Source organism: Aulonocara sp. 'chitande type north' Nkhata Bay, linkage group LG7 (assembly GCF_057382095.1).
Source record: "Aulonocara sp. 'chitande type north' Nkhata Bay isolate Kocher_YH1m ecotype deep benthic linkage group LG7, A_spYH_male_GT1.1, whole genome shotgun sequence".
In the NCBI taxonomy this organism is placed as follows: Eukaryota; Metazoa; Chordata; class Actinopteri; order Cichliformes; family Cichlidae; genus Aulonocara; species Aulonocara sp. 'chitande type north' Nkhata Bay.
In genome coordinates this window covers 53,673,705-53,694,306 of record NC_141350.1, presented here as the reverse complement: position 1 = coordinate 53,694,306, position 20,602 = coordinate 53,673,705, and the positions used below count along the sequence as shown (strand labels likewise).

At 40.6% G+C, this 20,602-nt stretch overlaps 2 protein-coding genes across 5 annotated transcripts in view; both read right to left on the bottom strand.

Annotated features, from left to right (window-relative positions):
* Nucleotides 1-14,814, bottom strand: part of LOC147326229 (electrogenic sodium bicarbonate cotransporter 1-like) — a 33,683-nt gene extending 18,869 nt beyond the window's left edge. For all 4 annotated transcript variants that reach the window (XM_086301316.1, XM_086301314.1, XM_086301318.1 and 1 more), the window contains exons 1-4: nucleotides 14,491-14,814; nucleotides 9,277-9,350; nucleotides 8,236-8,403; nucleotides 797-929 (exon numbers count right to left, since the gene is read on the bottom strand). In XM_086301316.1, the coding sequence (XP_086157442.1) occupies nucleotides 797-929; nucleotides 8,236-8,403; nucleotides 9,277-9,350; nucleotides 14,491-14,510 (395 nt within the window). In that variant the 5' untranslated portion in view covers nucleotides 14,511-14,814. The remainder of the gene's footprint in view (nucleotides 1-796; nucleotides 930-8,235; nucleotides 8,404-9,276; nucleotides 9,351-14,490) is intronic.
* Nucleotides 14,815-14,995: 181 nt separating this feature from the next.
* Nucleotides 14,996-20,177, bottom strand: dck (deoxycytidine kinase). Its single transcript, XM_086301320.1, has 7 exons — nucleotides 19,954-20,177; nucleotides 19,546-19,661; nucleotides 17,333-17,526; nucleotides 16,937-17,084; nucleotides 16,666-16,781; nucleotides 16,233-16,332; nucleotides 14,996-15,635 (listed from the first exon to the last, which is right to left on the bottom strand). The coding sequence occupies exons 1-7, from the start codon at nucleotides 20,042-20,044 to the stop codon at nucleotides 15,609-15,611; spliced, it is 792 nt and encodes a 263-aa protein (XP_086157446.1). The 5' UTR covers nucleotides 20,045-20,177; the 3' UTR covers nucleotides 14,996-15,608.
* Nucleotides 20,178-20,602: the final 425 nt, after the last annotated feature.

Below are 20,602 nucleotides of genomic sequence, written 5' to 3'. Positions count from 1 at the left end.
CTTTACTTGAGGGGTCAGAGTAGGTGACATTAATCGTTACTTCAGGATTACCTCAAACACTAAGTAACTGGTCAGTCTTACATTTGATTTAATTGCTGCTCAGTGATCAGATTTAGTCAGAAAAGACAAACAAAGTTGAAGCGTTCATGATGTTGTATATCTGCTGGTTTGTTAGCTTAATAATGATAATAACAACAACCATTGTGTATTATAAAGTACTACCTCCTAATCCATGACAAAAGCCAACACTGTAAGTTATACCAAGGTAACACGCCCCCCCCCCCATGTAATCAGTAGCACTGCAGTGAACAGGGTAAGTAGGTCAAATCAGAGAAGGTCAGGTTTAAGATAAAATTTACTGATAGTCTTCCAGGAACATTTGAAAATAATAATTCTATATGAAAGTCGCACAATGTTAGCTTGATTAGCTGGAATAACTGATGATTTATTGTAATACTGAGCACGCCACAGGTGAATTAAAAGAAATCCATTAACAAGTGTAGTGATTCCACTTATACATGCCAAAAGTTCACATGTCCCTGTATACTTGAGGCCTGTTTTGATCATGTGGGAGTTGCTGCCTTTTCCGGGTCTCACAGATCAGGTACTATAGATCTCGATCAGATAAGAGTAGACTGGGAGTTCACTAGGGCACTGCCTATTTCCCTACACACACAAAACATGATTATTTATAAGGGATTGTGTTCCAGTCACGGGATGGTGAGCCACTTCCCATGGCTCTTAAAGTGAAATGGGGGGGGGATAAGCTGTAAGCACATTTGCCTTAGCAGCTCACCTGGCAGTTTCCTTCCACTCCATCTCCTGCCCGTCCACTTCCAGAAGCTCATCCAGCTCAGTGAAGAGTTGGGGAGGTGGTGGGCCATCATCCTCCTCTCCCAGGATAAACCGGATTCTCTCAGCAGGAGAAACTGCAAGCAGAAAGAATTGAGTTAGTGGACAAACAAATCAGCAGTGTAGTTGCTGTCATTGTGTGAAGCTACACAGATGCCTGCTGTGCAGAACTTAAGGTTTCCTGTATAGGAAAGAAATTGCAGCTGCATAATCATGCACAGAATAGAAAGCTCAAACAGCTGACTGGTCTGACAATCTGGCATGCATCTGTCTGACATCAAAACAGTATTTTCTGTAAGCGTGAGACCACAGTATATCTTGCATAGCAGACTTGCTTAAACTGCAACTGCTCGAATATCATCTCTCACTGTTAGAGAAACATCAGAGGTTTTAATTACTATTCAAAACAGCTGCAGCCTGGTTGGGATGTTACATAGTATGTTTTTTAGCATTTCAGGTAGCTTTAAAGATTTTGTGGGGGGCAGATTGCGCTGCGAATAAGGTGAAAGCACATGACCCTGTAAAAAGAACAGTGTTATCTTAGCTGGAAGGAAACAGCCTGACAACACATCCACTCGAGGAAAAGATTTTCAGTAAAACACATTTTACTTCCTTCTGAGAAAGTTAACCAAGATTTTTTTTTAAATCAGCACACTCATGCATTGATAACCTCCCCTGAATGTTTATCTTCTACTTCTATTACTTCAATCAGAAACACGAAGACCATTAAGGAATATGACATCAAGAAAGGTGATGTGACCTCCACAGTAAGACAGCCTAGGCATATAGATTTTTCTTTTTATTATTCATAATAAATTATGTAACCAGTGTTTATTTATGCAAGTTATGATCTTGTTCTGATAACCAAAAATAAAACAGCAATCTCCGGGTTTAACAAGAATCTTGACAAAATGAAATGTGAGAACTGCTTGTTCTTGTTAACTCTTCTGCGAAAGTTGTGCAACGATGAAGTAAGGCAACGAAGTGGAGGTCAAGAGCAAGACACAAGAGGCTATTTATGAAGGTGCCTTGATTTACTGTACCAGTCAGGATTCTGCAGGTTGATAGCTTAAGAACGTAACGGCACCTGTAACCTTTTAATCCTGAAACAGCGCACCAAAGCTTAATTTAGATTGTTTGTTTTTAAAATAGTACAGCTGGAACTGTTCTAATATAGACAGCGCATCTAATAATAGGTCATGTGAAGGTTAAGACCAATGACTCAAAAGGGGCATGAAACACCTTTAGGATCCCATGCATGAACCTTCAGTAAGGATGCAAAACCAAAACATAGGAGATCCTCACACCCACAGCACCTTTCTGCTGTCCTTTTGCAAATATGACTTACTGACACCATATGGTGTACAAAACACTCTTCGCCTCTTACGTTTCACAGCTGGTGTTACCAATGAAAACCAGGCCTTCGTTGTGGTTACACGCAATTTTTGAGTCGTCTGCTCTACAGTTTTTGCCAGAATCAACAGGATTATGTGGGTTTAGATCGGTGAAAGCAGTGGAAAATCTTACAAGTGTAGGGCTACATATATCTGTCAGTATGTGCACTTTCAACTGGGGCTTTAGTTGTCTGGGACAATCTTGTTACACTGTATGCTCATGTTCTGTGACAGCACAACCCCCATAGCCAAAGCTCTGCTTGACATTTGCACACATCAGTTGAAAACTCCTAACAGGGAGAGTAAAGCATCTCAGGTAGAGGCAACATGCACACCTTCATTTAATAGGGTAACAAAAAAATATAAAAGGTGGTTCACTCAAGAGGGAAAAAAATGTTTATGCCAAGAGTAGCTCATCACGCAGTAGAGTCTGCCCTCTTATTCAACCTTCAAACACTGTTTGCAGTTAAGATCTTTTAGAGAGATACAGTAGTATGGGAACGTGGGAGTTTGTTTATGTGTGTGTGTTGTGTGTGAGCTAGAACGGACATTTAAATATGGATGACAGATTCAGTTTGAGCTTCTGTGTTAGGTCTGCTCTCCTGCTGCCCACTGATTTTCCAGTCTGTAATCAACTCTGTGGAACCCCCTATGAGCAAACACTTGGCAACAATGAGAAGGAAAAACTCCAGTTTTTAACACGAAGAAACCTCCAGTAGACCCAGGCTCAGGGAGGGGGAGCGGTTAGGGATGAGGAGAGGGAGACAGGACAAAAGACATGCTGTGGAAGATTGCCAGAGATTGATAATAACTAATGGTTAAATGCAGAGTGGCATATAATCACATAGATAGTGTAAAAAGGGGAGTGGAGAAGAAATGCTAAATGCATCATTGGAAGCCTAACTATAAGCTTTATCAAAAAGGAAAAGTTTTAAGCCTAATCTTAAAAGTAGAGGGTCGTCTGTCTCCTGAATCTAACGAGGAACTGATTCCACGGAAGAGGCGCCTGAAAGCTGAAGGCTCTGCCTTCCATTCTACTTTTAAATTCAATTCTCTAGGAGCCTAAATCTGAGAGCAAAGTGCTCTTTTGGGGTGATACAGTGCTATTAGGTTTGTAAGTTAAGATGGGGTTATTTGTAAAACCCAAGAGCTAAGATTTTAAGCGTTATTCTCATTTATATAGAAATGCAATCCATTATTATTATTATTATTATTATTATTCTCTGACACCCAAATTGAAAAGCCCTTGACAAGTTTATTTCTTGCAATGAATCATGCCCCTGTCATTACTCTTAGTTTTCATCTGAATGCTCAAGGTTTTTAATCACTACAAATTAAATCACTATAGTAGCTGAACAGTTGAGAATGATGGCCTCAACATTGCATTAAATTCATTTTTAGATAGGAAAATACCATCACAGTACATCAAAATGGTGTAACCAAAGAAAGGCATTTTACAAATGACAAATGATGTTGTCCTTCTGGCAAGCAAAGCCAAAGAAAAGAGCTGCTATCACAAATAATGGCTTTAATCAAAGATCACAAATACTAGAAAGGATACAACTGATAATTTTCATCGTATATGCTCTTCTGCACAGCTATAAAACCAGGAGATGTAAATAAGTTGGACTATTTGTTAAAGACATTAGGGCTTGGATGACATGTACTTTTCTCCTAATAAATTCAGAATCGTGAAGCGATCATATTTGGCTGTAAAGATTTAGGAAACATGCCATCCAACCAAATACTTTCTCTGGATGGAAGTACCTTAAACTCCAAGACCACTAGGAAGGAACATCAGGTCCTTTTCGTTCAGAAAAATTCACACAGTAAACAAACCTCTAGGACTGCCTTCTATTATCTTCTTACTCTTACTTAAATTAAAAACATACTTTCTCAGGGTGATGGTGAAAAACTACCTCGCATTTATTACTTCCAGGCTGGACAATTGTAATTCTTGAGATTCCTCCCATTTTGGTTAGTCTTTGTTGGCTCCCCCTGTTAAATCAAGATTTAAATATAAAATTCCTCTACTTGAGTAGGTCCTAAATAACCATGCCTCCATTGTGTCTTAAAGACCTCGTAGCACCTTATATTCCCAAAAGAGCACGTGCCTCTCAGAGTGCAGCCCTATTTTTGATTCTCAGAGTTTCCAAACGTATGATGGGAGGCACAGCATTCAGCTATCAGGCTCTTCTCCAGTGGAACCAGCTCCTAATTTGGTTTAAGAAACATAGACTCTTTTCACTTTTAAGATTAGGTGTCAAACACTTTTTTTCTGTTCAAGTTTCATTGATAAGTTTTGCTGCATTAGGCCCAGTTGCAGGGAGGCCTCACATGATGCACTTAGCAACTCTCCTATAATATCTGCTTCCCTTGGATTTTATGGTGCTACTGCATATTATTAACTTTTTCTCTTCTCTCTGCACGTAACCTTTCTGCACATATAGTTGCTTCTGGAGCTGCATGTTCCTGATCTGTTGTTACTTGCTGTACTAGTGAATGTTGTCGCTCTGTGCTCATCTTTTCACTTTCTCCTCACCCCAGCCGGTTGTGGTAACAGATGTTCCCTGAGGCTGCTTCTTGCCATTGGCCTCTATCCAGCAAAAAAAAAAAAAAAAAAAAAAATCAAAACAGCAATTTCTCTCTGTAAAACCGTAAGGTCATGACTTTAGTTGCTACTCTAGGTGTCCTGAGAGGACAGGTTGTAATTTGGTGCTATATAAGTTTTATCCAAATGTAACAAGTAATAAAGCTCTTACTAACTGAGAAAACAAACTACAGTCTCTGATTGCATTCTCTAGACATATCTGTCTCTATGTCACCTTATGTCACAAGTCTGAGAGTATTTAAAAAAAAAAATCAACTAATTGATAAAGAAGTTATTCTTATGTAAGCTGATGTTAGTTTTTTCCGCGTTTACTTAAAGTCGGTGGAGTTTGCATGACTCAGAAAGTAATCAGGCAGGGCCCATGACACCTACTGTAGATAGAGAGAGATTAATGGGAACAAAGCTCCTCTCATATTGTGGCACCTTTGAATGACTAAGCACTCAGGCTGGTTTACATCTGAGCATAAGGTGTAACAGAGGATTACAGCGTCAGAGGAGAGAAGATTACTCAGCTGTGGGGCTGCTGTGAGAGCCTGTGAAAAGACAACTCAATGTTACGCCGGCAAAACCAAGAAAGATGCAATTGTAAATTGTCAACAAAGCCAAAAAGTGGTCAATGGACAATGCCTATCATTGTATCTACTCGTGCTTTATTCACCCATTCATGCAGATCCCTTCAGACTCTCTCCCGTTTCTTGATAATGGAGCCCAACCCCGAGTCGTGCATTTCATTTTTAAATCTCCAACTCGTGTCTACTTTTAGGAACTGGCTGTACTTTAAGGAATGGTAAATGGACTCCTTCTTACATGGTGATTTTCTACTCTGCTTGGGAACTCAGAGCACTCTTAAATCTATAATATCTTGCCCAATTATACTTTGGCATGCAGACTGGAGCAGCCAGTCAACAACCCTCTGATTAGAAGGAAGGTAACAATTCACAAACTAGTCCTTTGGTGACACAGAAAATTAATATTTGTGGTACGTTTCTCAAACTAATAGGTTTCTATTTTCATTCTACAGTTGGAGGAGGAACAATGAATCTACTGGCTGTCTTACAAATAATTCTGGAATGCTTCACAGTTTCCTGGTGGATCGCCTCTTCCAGTATGCCTCGTTCAATGGTGTCACTCCAAATCATAGCATCACTCTATTCACCTTCACCTCTATTATTTGTCCACACAAGGTGCCTATTGTTATGAAACTCTGCTCACTGTCTTTGAACTTTTGTTTGATTGTAGTCTTTTGAATGCTTATACAACTTGTGATTGCGGTCTTGTGTAGGAGGTTGGGGGCGATATTTGATGTCAAAACAAGGGGATATCCTTAAGATGGTTACGTAAGCACTGCACCCACCCACCCTCTGTTCAAAAATTACAAGTCAAGAAGAAAGCTGACCTAAGGGTTAATATACAAGCTAAATCAGCTTGTTTTACACAATGTATGAACTCAGGGTCTACACCAAAGCCCAGCATCATCATCATACCACTAGAATAATTGTACGGTGTGTACGATTGGTTTATTCTTGATGAAACTCTATAAACTACCTAGGGCTACCATGATTTGCAACATTTATATGGCGACTGATTAAATATTTGCTTCAAATTAAAAATATTGTTTCTTTTTCTGTGCATTTCCATACAGAAACTGCATGATCGAGGCCAGTTTTTGCACACGTTTGCATGTTCATATGGTTTTAGATTTAGATTTATTTACTGGTCGTTTGAGAAATGCCATTTGTGCTTTGTGGTGACTGTTGGACAAATACGCACCTTACATGTAACGCTCTCTACAGGGTTTACGTTTTAAGAAATGGCAAGTTTTTATTTCCTAACTGCCGCACTTATACTGATCTGAACCATTAACTGAGGGTGAAAGATGTGTCACAACACATGGTTGTTTGCAATGTCCAAGGAATCATTATCAAGTAGTCGCTGTGAATCGCAGGTGGGGCCGTTCATTCCTTTGATGTAAAGTGCTGCCTTGCCTTTCAATTCTTTTCCTTTTAAATGTATATGTTTCCAATAAAAGCCCCTATGATTGATATTAATGTGAGTTAAAGTGCCTGACCCATAAAAACATGTTGAAAGTCGTACCCTTTCCTTTTTTACTGGCTGTGTAAACTTCTACTGATATACATGTACTGATGCAAGCCTGGCAAAAAACTAGCTTCTGATAGTGAGCTAAATAAGGGTTATTCTGAACTTCGGATCACCTAAAGTAACTATTTGGAGTCTCAGGTTTAAATATGAAACTGAACAGGTACCCTTTAAGGATTCATCTGAACTTTAAATATCAGTGGAAATACCAGTTTACCTTGATCCTATTGGCCTTTGTGGCCCTGTTGTCATTGTTCACACATGCCCTGATGAGTCAAGCGGCAAATCCCTTGCTCAAATATATCCGACACCACCACACACAACAAATTCACCAGCTTATTGTACCAGTTTCCAGCATCATTTTATGGTGAATTCCAGTAATGATAATTGTGAATCTTGCTCATACCAGATGTAACGTTTTGGGACTCTTAAAAACAAAAACGATGATTTACCCAAGAGGAGGTACAACTTTGGGGCTCTCTATTACAATTACACGCATTTACTATACACTGAAGCCAAATCATAGTGTTGCCATTGAAGACTGTGAGGTTCAGATTTTCCCACCTGTTTTACCTAATTAAAAAAATGTCCCTTCTTCCTCATTAAATGCAATTTCTGTCTGTTTTAATTCCTCAGGCTGTAGAAAACAATCAGGGGATTAATGGTTCAACCATGTCAGCTTTCTAAGCCTCTCTATAGGGACAGACCGGGTGTATTTGCCCTATAGCAACAGTAAGATTAGAATACTGTTGACAATCTTGCAGTCTTTTTTCATCCACACAGACACCGTATGAGTACTACTTTGTCATTTGGTCTTAAGGATCTCGTTTAACATCTCTATATCTTGCCATTTGTGCTAAATCTTCCGTTTTACCACTTAGCTTCTGAGAATCCTTTCCCACAAATCTCAGAGTGCCGTGTTTAATCATCAGGTGACAGGTAACACCCCCCCCCTTTTGTTTACTTTACACACATTAAGCTATTCCAGCGTCATTTTCAGATTAGTGCTCAGCATGTTCCCATTCCCCTGCTGCATTTATTCACTTGAGTGCAGGCTGCTGCTTAAAGAAAGAGAGCCCCTCGCACCCCACCCACCCCTCATTGCTCTGCCTCCTTACTAGGGAAAACTGATATCTTGTAGGCTGTAATTTGCACTGGACTTAATCCAGATGATTTAAAGCTCATCTCAGGAGCGATTTATCCATCACCAACGTGGCTCTCATAGATGATTTCATGCACACTGTTTTTACTAAACGTCATGTTAGTGTCACCACGACTCACTGAGAGGTTTGAGGACGCTGATGTCTACATTCTCCCCGTCGGACTTGGACCCTTCTGCGCTCTGTTCAGGTCGTTCCCGCTTCTCCTTGTGGCTAGGCCTGCGTCTGTGGCGCCTCCTCCTGTGGTAGCTCTTGGGAACGTGGACACCGATGTACACAGTGTGATGACCTGTCACAACATAAAGCAGAGAGCAAGCAGATCAGATGACAAACACGGGAGAGAAAATAAATCACTTTAATCCCAAAAACTGGGTAATCTGCGTCGTCCACCGACAGGAGAAAAACTGCCGCTGTAGTGTGATGTAGTGTGAAATGTTAAAACATTTCTATTTCCTCTCACAGTATGCCATCAAATTGCAAAATTAAAGAAATGCCAGTGACTTCCTACACAGAGACTCGTACAGGAAATTTAATGATTTAATGTCTCCAGGAAGTAATTAGAAAGAATAGTGGGTGTGAGAAGACTGAGATTAACTGACCCAGTTAGTGATGCAGCTCTCTTCACCCATGCATTTCACAAACATTTCTTTTAGGGTTAAATAATCTTTCATACTTGATGGTTAGCCTTGTTTTCTTGCAGAAAACAAAAGGCCAACACAAAACCACGCTCTTCTTTCAGACTCCTGTGCAGGCGAGCACAGGAGGCTCTTGCAGCTACTGCTTACACACAAGCAGCTCGACATAATCCCCAAGTATTTTTGCTTTGTGTTCATCTAAAAGAAGTGGTTTCGTGAAGTATGTGGATGCCTCAGTAAATTCATATGGGTGTCTCCAGATGCATTCTTTTGCGGGTTTAGCTGACAGCCAGAACTGGACAGGATTAGACAACTTGAAGAGACATCTTCCTGTACAGAAACGTTAGAGGAAGTGGATAATGTTTATCCTATATGTCTAATTCTGCACTGATACTCTGGAGGGTGAAAGAAATGACTGGTTTCACATTTGCTTGCACAGGACTGCATATAGTATGTGTGGAAAAAAATGGGAATACATTACACTTATCACGTAAAGCTAAAGATAGTGGGCTGCAATGTGTCTTTACCTTCCACTTCCTCTTCATCACAGATATGTTTGACAAACGAGGCTCCTCTGTCCAAGACTGCCTCATCCTCCATTCTAAAAGGAACAAAAAAAGAATTAAAAATGTTACATAAAGATCATGACATGGGTTAGGATGACTTATGGCCCCATATTCAACATCCTCTGACCACTGTATCCACTATCACACCTCTACACAGCTGCTCCAAAGTAGAAAAAAAAAAGTACTGTAATGTAATGTCACTTTTATGACCATCGGAGTGAAATTCAACTTACTGTGAAACACAATCCTGAAAAAAGATTCTTATTCAGTGTGAAATGTTGTTGGATATTAAAGTAACATCTACATTCCAAGATCTATCTATCTAACGTTAGCACAAATTTTATTCAGGCTTGTAAGTGACGTTTTATTGAAGGATGCAGTACTGTGCAAAAACTCTCAAGTCACCCCTCATTCTTGCTTCCAAGAAGCCAGACTCTTGAACAATCATTCGCCAGGATTTCTGAATGCCTTTCAAATGTGTTCTTTGGACTTTGGTTGCTTTTTCACTGATTTTCAGTCTAGTAATTGACCATTTTTATAGGAAGGGCTTCTTTGGCAAGCCACTTAACACTGACCTATGAATCGTTCAAACATAAAAAAAAAAGCACCTAACTGAAAAAAAAGATGAAACAGTATTGTGTGTAAACATAACAGACAACTTGGCAAAGAATCAATTTTAAAATGTATCTTTAGGGCATTTTGTTGCTAACAGTCTGTTGCAAAAAACACACAATTTGTCCCCATATCCCAAAAGATAAGGCAGTTACAGGCATAAAACACTGTTTTTGCACCAACAAGGTGAGTCCCAAAGAGCTATCACCTAAATCTTTGCATATCTCATCATGGTCTGCAGTGTGTCCTTAAAGAATTTGAGGAAACAGGACAAATGCAGGGCAAAAGAAAAAGTGGCATACCCAATCTTTTTTCCGTAGCAGATGAACAGTATCTCAAAGTCATGTCATTAAGAAACAATGAAAAAAGTCTCAGTAGAAGGGTGGCTCCCCAGAGGGCGTTCTTAAGGAAGGAAAACGTGGAGAAAAGGCCAGCATATGCCAAATCAAATGAGAACTGGAATGCAAAAATCCGGTTTTATGGAATAACGAATCTAAATTTGAAATTTTTGCTTCAAATCATCATCAACATGTACATCAGAGGTCAGGTGAGAGGTACAGCAGTGAGAGTCTACAGCCATCCGTAAAACACCGTTGGGGATTTTGTCAAGAGTGATGGAATGATGAATGCAGAAAAGTACCAATTTTTTCAAAATGTTGATCCACTGTGCAAAATGTCTGATTGGCACTTGCTTTATATTTAAACTTTTACTGCCTATTGGATCACTCCAAAACTACACAGGAAGAGCTTGTTAATTAACACCATCAGTAACAAACTTCAATATAATGCATCAAGGTCTTGCAGTGCCCGCAGGTTTCCCCTGCTCAACAAGGTAAATGTACTTCTACCCTCACCAGCATCAACTCAACTTGTCATGTTTGGAGGAAGAGAAATCCTAAGTACGTCCCAAAGAACACCGTCAACACAGTCACGCATGGAGGTGGAAGCATTATGCTTTGGGCTATTGTTCTACAAAGGGTACAGGACCACTTCACCACTTTGAGGAGCCAATGGGTGGGGTCATGTGCCAACCTACTTCCCTCAGCTAGAACACTGAAGATGGGTCATGGATAGGTCACATTAAGGTCATGGAGTGGCCTAGTCAGTCTCCAAACCTGGTGGCCAACTACAAAAAACGTCTCACTGCTTTGCTTGCTCCACCAGGTAGACAGTCATGTTTTGCTTGGAGATAAAAAGTCTCAAGCCACCCCTCACTCTTGCTTCCAACTTGCTACTTAGCTCACCTGGTAATGTGGATAATTATTTTCAACACTGAATACAGAAAACAATACACCATAAAAAGATGGAAAAAAAAAACAAAACAAAAAAAGAGGCTGCCTTTATATTCCACTGTGTTGAGCTATAAAGGGTAAGTAAAGACTTACCCTGTGCCTGTGTGTCAATTTACTGCGTCAAACTGCAGTAAAACTAAATATGTGTGTCACAATCAAATTTGTGTTTTTCCTTTGGCAGCATTTTTTTCCCCAATAAACCAAAAATAAATATTTGCTTCGGGACAAAGAATGCAAAATAAACACGTGAGCAGTTTAAATTTGCTACTGAACAATGTGAGGCCAACGATGAGACAGCACAGAAGGAATGGGAGCAGTGCGCAAAACCGCTAAATAAACAAAGTCAGGAAGGATACAACGTGTTCCTTTGATTGCACTCCGAGCTCATCTGGATCTCCCTAGTGGATATGATCTCTGGCCCTAAGAACATAGGAGCACAACACTGATAATAACAGATGCAACCAGCTCCCAGATCAAATGGGTGTCGAGGAGTGGTTGGGTTAAGTGCCAAGTTTATATGCAATCCTTAACCTCTGTACCTTCTTTTTGTTGCTCTTTTTTTCTTAAATATGAAAAAAATAAATAAATAAAAGTGACCGAGGTTTCCGCACTGTTCCGTGCACATAGAGTCAACACTATCATTTAGGCCTTGATTGCTTTGAGTGTTCTGTTCCACTTGTCCTCATCGTCTTCCATCCCAGGACAGAGCATCCAGAAAATAGCACCAACTTTAGAAGAGCTGGGTTCTGCCATGCTGTATTCTTTGTACCTTGTACCTAAGCAGACATGTTAACAACGATCAGAAGTGACACGCTATAAAAACATGAGATTGGCCCTTTTAATTCAATCTTGCACAATGGCTGTACAGACAGGAGCTACGATTCAGGATCTCTCTAAGAACCCAGCTTGGGTATTTACTTCTGCAGCAGGTACCAAAGAACTGGTGATGCAGCAGTATGCATGAAGGCAGCTCATGTAGCACAGAGAGAGGGTCATCAGGGAAACCGGTGAGCACACAGAAGAGCAAAGAAAGCTCATGTTTCAGGTTTTACTGCTGGCTAAGGCAAGTTCACAGAGCCGTGTTAATCACTGCACACTGCGGCCTCAGACAGGGCTCGACTAACCATGAGAAACAGGCCACAGGTGGTTTACAGACATCCTGGATGCAGGAGGGGAACGCATCATTCCTGTTTTGAATTGGGTGTCAAATGGAAAAAGAAATATGGTAAGTGCTTCAAAGAGAGTAGAAACTTTAAATCTGCTTTTTGGTATATCTCAGAAAAGTCAAAATGACTCGCCGAGTTTAAAATCAGGTCAACATAGTCGATTGGATCCTACATCTCCTCATTCAAGTCATTTTAAATGCAGGAAATCGACTTGATCTTGCCCCCCCCCCCCCCAATTTCCTTCTATGACTCTATCTTCTTGATTAATCAATAATAATAAGAATAGTAATAATAAGAATAATAATCTGGGTGAAGATCTGAGCGACCAGTTGCATCTATTTCTCACTCCTGAACTTTCGATTCTGCTTCAGTTCTCAGTGACCTCAGGCGTCTGGATAAACCTGTCAGTGCGTGAGGAGTCGGGATCAGCTGTTTGGGATCAAGGATCATCCCCATCTCTTTACAGAATGACGGATCCAGTCCAACCAGCCTGGTTGGCCATGAGGGTAGATGCCCTCAGCGCCATCAGGGCAAAAAACAGAAAGAAAGAAAGAAAGAAAAAAGGTGTACAGCAGTGAGTTTCAAGCCTTAAAGTGATACTCGAGCTAAAGCTGATCTTCTGGGCGGTAATACCCACATGAAAGTTTAACAGGCAAGCATAAAAAAGCGGATTTGGCTGGTTGCAGTTAACTTCTGCACCATTACTTGAAGGACAGAGGAAGACATATAGGTGATCAGCATTAGGTATATAACTTGATAATTGGCCATTTGGCAATTTCTCAGGCTGAGAGTAGGCCATAATATGAAGCATATACCTATATATATTTTTAATCAAAGTGTTGCAATAATACAACCATTATATTGGTATTGTTATCACAACATACTTTTCAGCTTAATATTCCTCAGATATAGCCACCCAATTAACACTCAAGTGGGGCTATTGTGACTTCCACTATCACACCGCTGCGGAGCCTGAATGCGAAGTGAAATGGGTAAACAAATAAATGGCCATATCACCAGTACAATCAAAGAGATTATTTGACTTGTGTAATAACCAAACAGAAGTTAGCTCGGTGCCCTTCAGCTCTGCCTTAACTTTTGGAATTTCCTTCAATGGCACATTGGTCAAAGCATCAACGGGAAGAACACAAAAGAGCATTTTAAGTTTCAGCAGGCGCTCACACAGGTGCAGGTGAAACAGAACAAAAAGAATAGAGAAAACGTTTCCCTGTTACAAAACCAGACGTCTGTCTCCGGGAAAGACACAAGAACGAGGAATCGGCTGTCACTTTTATTTCTGCTGCTGACATGGCACGGCACAATAGGTCATTTCAGGTTTCGTTCGTTGTTACTTGGAGAGGGCGTCACGCTCGCTCTGAGGAACTGTGCCTCGCCTATTCCGATGCAATTACATTTTCAAGCCAAAAACATCCATCTAAAATAACTTGTTACCGTGAATGAGATGCTTGTAAGGAAAGAGCAGACTCCGTGAATCTTCCCTGTTTGACATTACTGTGAAGTCTATACAACTGGGCCCAGTGGATGGGATGGGATGGGGGAGGGGGGGGGAGGGTTCCCCCTCATACCCGTCCGCCACAGGGATAGTGCAGTCTAGCGCACTACGCATTACGCACGGCTTTATTCAGAAAGATACAATGCAAGACATCTCCGACACTTGCCTTGCGCTCTCCTCCTCTCTAATTAATAGCGACAGCTTCTTGGAAAATAGATTAGCCCGTTCATAGCCACGGTGTGTGTCTTATCTATCCAAGGTTGTCGCTGGAATGAATGAACGCTTTTCAGAAAGATCAGTACTCTTATAAATAGCTTGCACGTGGCGTTACTATGGCATGCCATCAGCGATCCACTAAACTCAGAAACCACAGAAGTTCCAGCTTTACGCACACTGGCACAATGCTTTGAACGTGACTACTTCGTTTTCTAGTGAGCGACATTCCTGACGCCTCGTTCACCGACTCAACACTTGACAGGAAACAACAAAACAAATCTCCCCAAAAACCCGAGGACCGAAAGCTACGAGGTAAAACTTCAAACGTGCATAGCTTTTAGTTTCACAAGTTAACACTTGACGATCAGACACTTACTTGCTCTTGTCGGAACTCATGGTGACAAGTTTCCCCTTCGCGGCTGATCAGCGTGGCGTCCACCTGTCCTCCTCGTCAGTTTCGAGTCGTGCGTGTTTGAGAACGGTTGCCTAATCTAACTGCTGCGCTCCCAAAGTGCCTAAAACTAAAGTACGTGAGCTGCGGCTATCTCGCTGGGATGATTTCTGCGACCCTACAAATCAAACCTAACGCGAAACGCACAATCCACATATCTAAATGGAAACGCACACGCAAGGCCAAGGTAACATCTTGTCCAAAGCGCCTGTTTGGAAGTGCCACGGGAGTCTTTGTGTGTAGCGTTTCTTTCCCCATATTTAAAGTACCATCCCTCCTCCTGCGTGACGCCACAGGGGCGGAGGTCAGACCATTAGCGCTGGGAGGCGCGCAGAAGACTAAAACTTGACAAATTGGCTCCCCATTACTTCATTAAAACAACTTTGACCATAGACAGAAACATGCAAAATCAGTTTTTTATTGCTTAACAGGAAATATATAAACAAATCCTGCTAACAACATTCTAAAAGTTACACTTAAATAATTCATTTGAACACTTGCTGAGGATGGGTATTTATTTTGGACCCGGAACTGCCAAAAAGAGCAAAAGCAAACAAAAAGTCATGAGATGTTTCCACCTTGGTGATCCATTCTACTCTGTGCTTTTTAAAAAGGCATTAAAAGTAAAAATGAAAGAAGCTAATGTCAGATAGCTTTAGTCAAATCCTATTGGAGCTACCAGGTCAAGGCAGGCTGAGCGCTCAGAAATAGCCGGGCAGCTTTAATGGAGACTGGCGACATCTTCTGGAAGAGCTGCACAGAGTGCCAAGAAACATTTGGAGCGGAGAAAGAACACGTGTGACACTTGATTTTGTGCAATCGGTGGGGGAAAAAAAATAACAAGTTTACTGTCATTGTTATCAGTGGACATACATTACAATCTCATTTGTGCACATTAATGCTGATAAATACACAACACTTAAAAAAAACAACAACCAAAAACCCCCAATTTCTTTTCTTTTCAGTTATTGAACAGACAAGTAACTGTCATTGTCTATGCTTTAAAAGCCATCCAGTCTTCACTCTTTTCTTTGTGGTGGTGCTCATAGCGTGCTCAAGAACTCTTTGACCTACAAAAAAGCAAAAAACAAAAACAAAAAAGGCGTCAAATTAGCATTAAAATCTAAACCAACAAAGGCACAGATCATTACTTTGGATTTCTTTTCCCCTCCCCTCCTTGGATAACAGTTGGGTTTATGTAACAGCACCAAGCTGTGTGTGGAACAGGGTTTTTTTGTGTCTGATGTGAAAATAAGTGCCTGAGTTAACCACAGCTGATAGCATCAACATGAAACTGGTTCATGAACAAGCGCAGTGTGTGTTTACTCGAGTAAAAGTACCAATGCCAGTGCTCAAGCATTTTATTGCATCACTGAGCCCTGAATCACAAGAAACTCAGTCTCATGCAGCATTTTGCCCAAACTGTCTTCTTTTATAACAGCAAGCGAGTAAATTTGAAACATCTTTTTACAGCACTGTGTTTTGACACAGTGCTGCTCAAACCTGTTGAGCCACTCGTTGCTTATTTCCATTTTGCTAGGAAAATGAGGCAGATGCAGCGATTTATTGAAACGTGCAAAAACATACATGGAAATACAGTATATGAAAAGTAATGAAAGCATTAATTGATGATTTCTGATCTTTACGCAGGCTGAAACGGTACCAACCTTCTCGATCATGTTAGCACATTTGATTTTATCTCCCTTAAAATCTTCATTCACGTCAAGCGTCATGACCGGCACGTCATTGAGATACTCAAACTCCATGCTGTGGGAAGACATGATATAGAACATGCAGTTAGAGATGTTATAGTTTCCCACTGTGGGAAACTGCATACTGTTTTTAATGAAATGAAGACATTAAACTTTGTAAGGAAATGTACACATGATGGAGCAAAGAAACAGCCCGTCACACAAAGCCAATGACGCAGATGAAGATCACATGTATCGCTGTTCGAGCCTTCGCTTCCCCCCCTCCAGCTGTTGCATGAATGGGGGAGTAGGGGGTTTCCAATGCTTATTCAAAGCCTCTCCTATCATACAAGTACATCTTTTTTCCTCATATAAATGCACACAGTTTCTGACTGAACAGTCTGCTTACGTCAGGGTCTTGTGCTGCAGCCAGCTCTCGTGCTTGAAGTGAAGTTTCTCCAAGTACTCCGGAGGGATGTCTTGCTCTTCCTCTCTACCTCTCAGGTGTAACCGCTCTAAACATCTCTGTACACCAAAGAAGAAGAACACTGTGAACTTTTTGCTTATTGTGAGCTTTATTATAATTTTTTTAAATCATGAATGATGAAAATTGCAGAACTTTCTATTAAAGGACACTGTCATTTAGGTATAAACGTGTGCAGTACAAAGGAGGAGGTTACCTCTGGTGAGGCTCTGAGGTAGATAATGCCATCCAGCTCAATGTGCTTGCCAAACTGGTTGTGCAGCCACCCATGCCAGTCCTGGTAGACGGACCATTCGGTCTCATTCATGCATTCACTCTCATATAGGTTGGTTGCAAAGATGTACCTAAGATATAATGAATCCAAAAAAAAAAAAGGATGAGCAATTCTGTTTCATTTATCACAGGATGTTTTAAATTGTAATTGTTTTGAGGGGTTAAATAAATCAGAGGCTGGTTTCTGTGGTGGGAAAGAAGTGAATTCTTACAAAGGTTTCTAAAGCCTGGTAAAAATTCCTACACTGTGTTCACAGTGAAAATTTCTATGAGAAAAATATTTTTATCAAGCGTACATATTCATCAATAGGTCCGATACCTGTCACTGTAGATGGACCGCTCAAAGAACTGCACAGGATTCTCAGCCTCTCTGAGCTTCCCGTTGGCTGATCTGATCTGGGCACGCACCCGGCTGATACAGGCGTAGCTCTGGAAAGTGTAAGCCCACCGCCCTGGCTTCTCGTACATCATTTGCAGGACGTTCCCGCCACTCCTCTGAGATGCGGTCAGCTCCTAGAACATAAAAATCCCATTGTTTCATTTTACACACCTTCATGACTTAGAGATAATAAATGCAGCCTTTTGTCATCATGTGTAACAAAAAGGTGAATCACTGTAAGCTGTGACATAGCCCCATTGTTAAAAAAAAGGCATGTGATGAATACATGGCTAAAGCATCAGCTATTTGATTTTTTACCAACCAAGCTCTACTGATGGAAACTCTTTGCACACGTTTCTTTACCTTTCCCCAAAATAACATTTTTTAGATCTTGCAAATATCAGAATACAACTTTATGCCACATATGCTGTCTTTTTAAAGCACTGAACTCAGGTCCTTTAAGACAATCCGAGGCATCTTACTTTATACAGTTTAATGTGTCATATACGAGTGATAGTTATTATTATTTACCGATGTATTGTAAATCATTTAAGCTTTGTCTTTTGCTGAACAAAGCTGGCTTTTCCATAAACATCTTAGCCCACATTTAGTAAGTGAGTAAATAAGAAAAGCACTAAACCATTTTTCTAAATTTGATTTGTTCCTCACTGGCATTGCTCTCCAAAAATACTTGGTCCAGTGACTGGCAGAGGGCGCTTTGACCACTGCCTTTAAAAGTTGTGGCAGTAGTGGAGACTTGTTGAGGACCCTTGAATGGTTCAGCAGAAGCAGTGTATTCTGATAGTGCCTGCATACTATCATTTTACAGCGTGCCGACACCATTTTGCACTATTTATTGGATTACCAACAAAAAGTGTACATGTGAGCTGATATGATATATTTTTATTTGAAGTGTTTACCTTCTTTAAACTGGCCACTAGCAGTAGGTTTTTCCCCCCCACATTCTGCAACAAATTGCAACTAGTGGTAACTAAATGGCCACCCTGAGCTTGAGGGTGTTGCACACTCACAACTAATTTTAATTGACTGCAGGGCAACTGCACCAGTTGCCTGATAGGAAGCAACCTTTCTGCAAATGTAAAAAAGATAAATGTGACTTCCTGTCTACGCAGACGGCAACAAATGTGTGGCTTTCAACCATTTCCACAGTTAATTCCTGAATGATCACAAACAGTTTGCATGTAATTGCAACCATGATCCTAGTCTGTCCGTCTTATGGCAACATTCCTGGCAGGTTTTACTGACAGCGTTGGTATACTCGATAATCTGGTGTTGCAGCACAAAGTGAAAATACTGGACAAGACAGATACTGACAATCTTATGAACAAATCTAGCAAATCTAACAAAGGTAGATTTGCCTGCTGCTGAACGCAAAAGAAGCACAAATTAAAGTTCACTCGTTTGAGGACATCACTTTTGAAAAAAGGTGATAAATTGCAGTATATGTTACTGCAATACAATCAAAATAATAATTAAAAAAAAAATCACAATAACATCATATTGTGGTAATATATCGTGGGTTGTCTGATGATTCCCACCTCTGCTGGCGATGCTGGGCTGAATGAAAACTGGTAACAATGAAGGATCTACCTAACTTATTATGAATGACTGGTAACTTGTATCCAGTCATCCATAATATAACAACAGTGCAAATGCAACACACCAGTCACTTGTTTAAGCATTTTTGGTTGATATGGAGAAGAGTATCTCAATATCCCTCTCACTGCTTGGTAGCTGGGGGTAGGGTGGGGGGATCCTTATGGCATGTAGAGACCATGAATATTAGGCTGAAAGTGAGGTTACAGGTCGCCAGTTGTGTGTGTGTGTGTGTGTGTGTGGGGGGGGTGTCAGATGTTTGGCCTGATGATGATGATACATTCATCCGCCCACAGTGGGACTATCTGTCCCTCTGGGTGTGTGGCCACGCAGATACTGTATAAGGGCAGACAGCAGCTGCACTCTAAATACAGATGGGGAGTCTCCCCAGTTATTACGTCTTCCTGAATGCACGATAATGTGCTGGTTATTAAATTACTCACAAATTTGTCATAAACTGACAAGAAAGCAGATTTTATGTAAACATCAGAAAAGTTTTTTTTAAACGACTCTAATATAGAATCTTATTTTAATACCTCAAAGTCGCTGCCAGTTGTTTGAACATTGCACCACCTGGCGATCGGCTCTGGTACCACCTCCCAGTCCGCGCTCTCCTGCTCCAAGAGGCGAACAAAGGTAGATTTGCCTGCCGCTGAACGCAAAAGAAGCACAAATTAAAGTTCACTCGTGTCATATAGCGTACTGCATAGACCTAGCTATGCGTCACACAGGTGCAATGTCGTTTAATATTTTCTTAGAAGAAGAATAGTCTAGTAGCAAATTGGCGGCAAAAGTAGTACATTAGGAGTACATCGTCTGAAGCTGTATACTGTTACACACAGGTACCCCGAGCAGCACCTGACATCCATCTGCGGACATTAAACCTTTACACTGAACTTTTTGTTTTGTCAAATGTGACTTTTGCAATAAGCTGCAGCACTCACCGATGTTCCCCTCGATAGAAATCCGCTTTATTCTCTTCTCCATCGAGTCGTTCATTGGGTCTGGGCATGGCCTTTTTGGAGTAAAAGACATCTTCGCAAAAATTATTAAATATTTTTAAAATGATCTTTAAAATATTCCTTAGGATGTTGCGGCAGCTGCTAGGATGTCAGCTTGTTGTTTTAGATTTCGCGCTCAACGTTAGGAAGCGGAAGTTAGCACAGCCGTGTATCCGCCCCGGAAGCAGCTGTTGCTTACGTCAGTAATTAAAAGAAGAAGAAGAAACAAAAGAAATGTTTAACAAATGAGCTGTCACGACTTTCAAGTACTAAATTATGAAGTCTGTCACGTATGGATGCGTAAACACGAGTTCAATGTTGTAACTGGTGAGCCGTGCAACTGTTTTTATGCTGATATCTACAATAATGTAGTCCAACAGTATTTTCAAATATCTAATTTCATTGTATTTTATATGTAAAATTTGTTTAGTATAAAAAAATACACACATGTTTTTAGTAAAAAGGTTCAAAATATTTCTCTGAACTGCATTAAAGACTCAATGTGAGGTAGAAGTGGGTGGAACCAGAGTCCATGAATAAGTCATTCAGGGGATCGATCTAAAAACCAATAATATCGATAAGAACGCTGGTA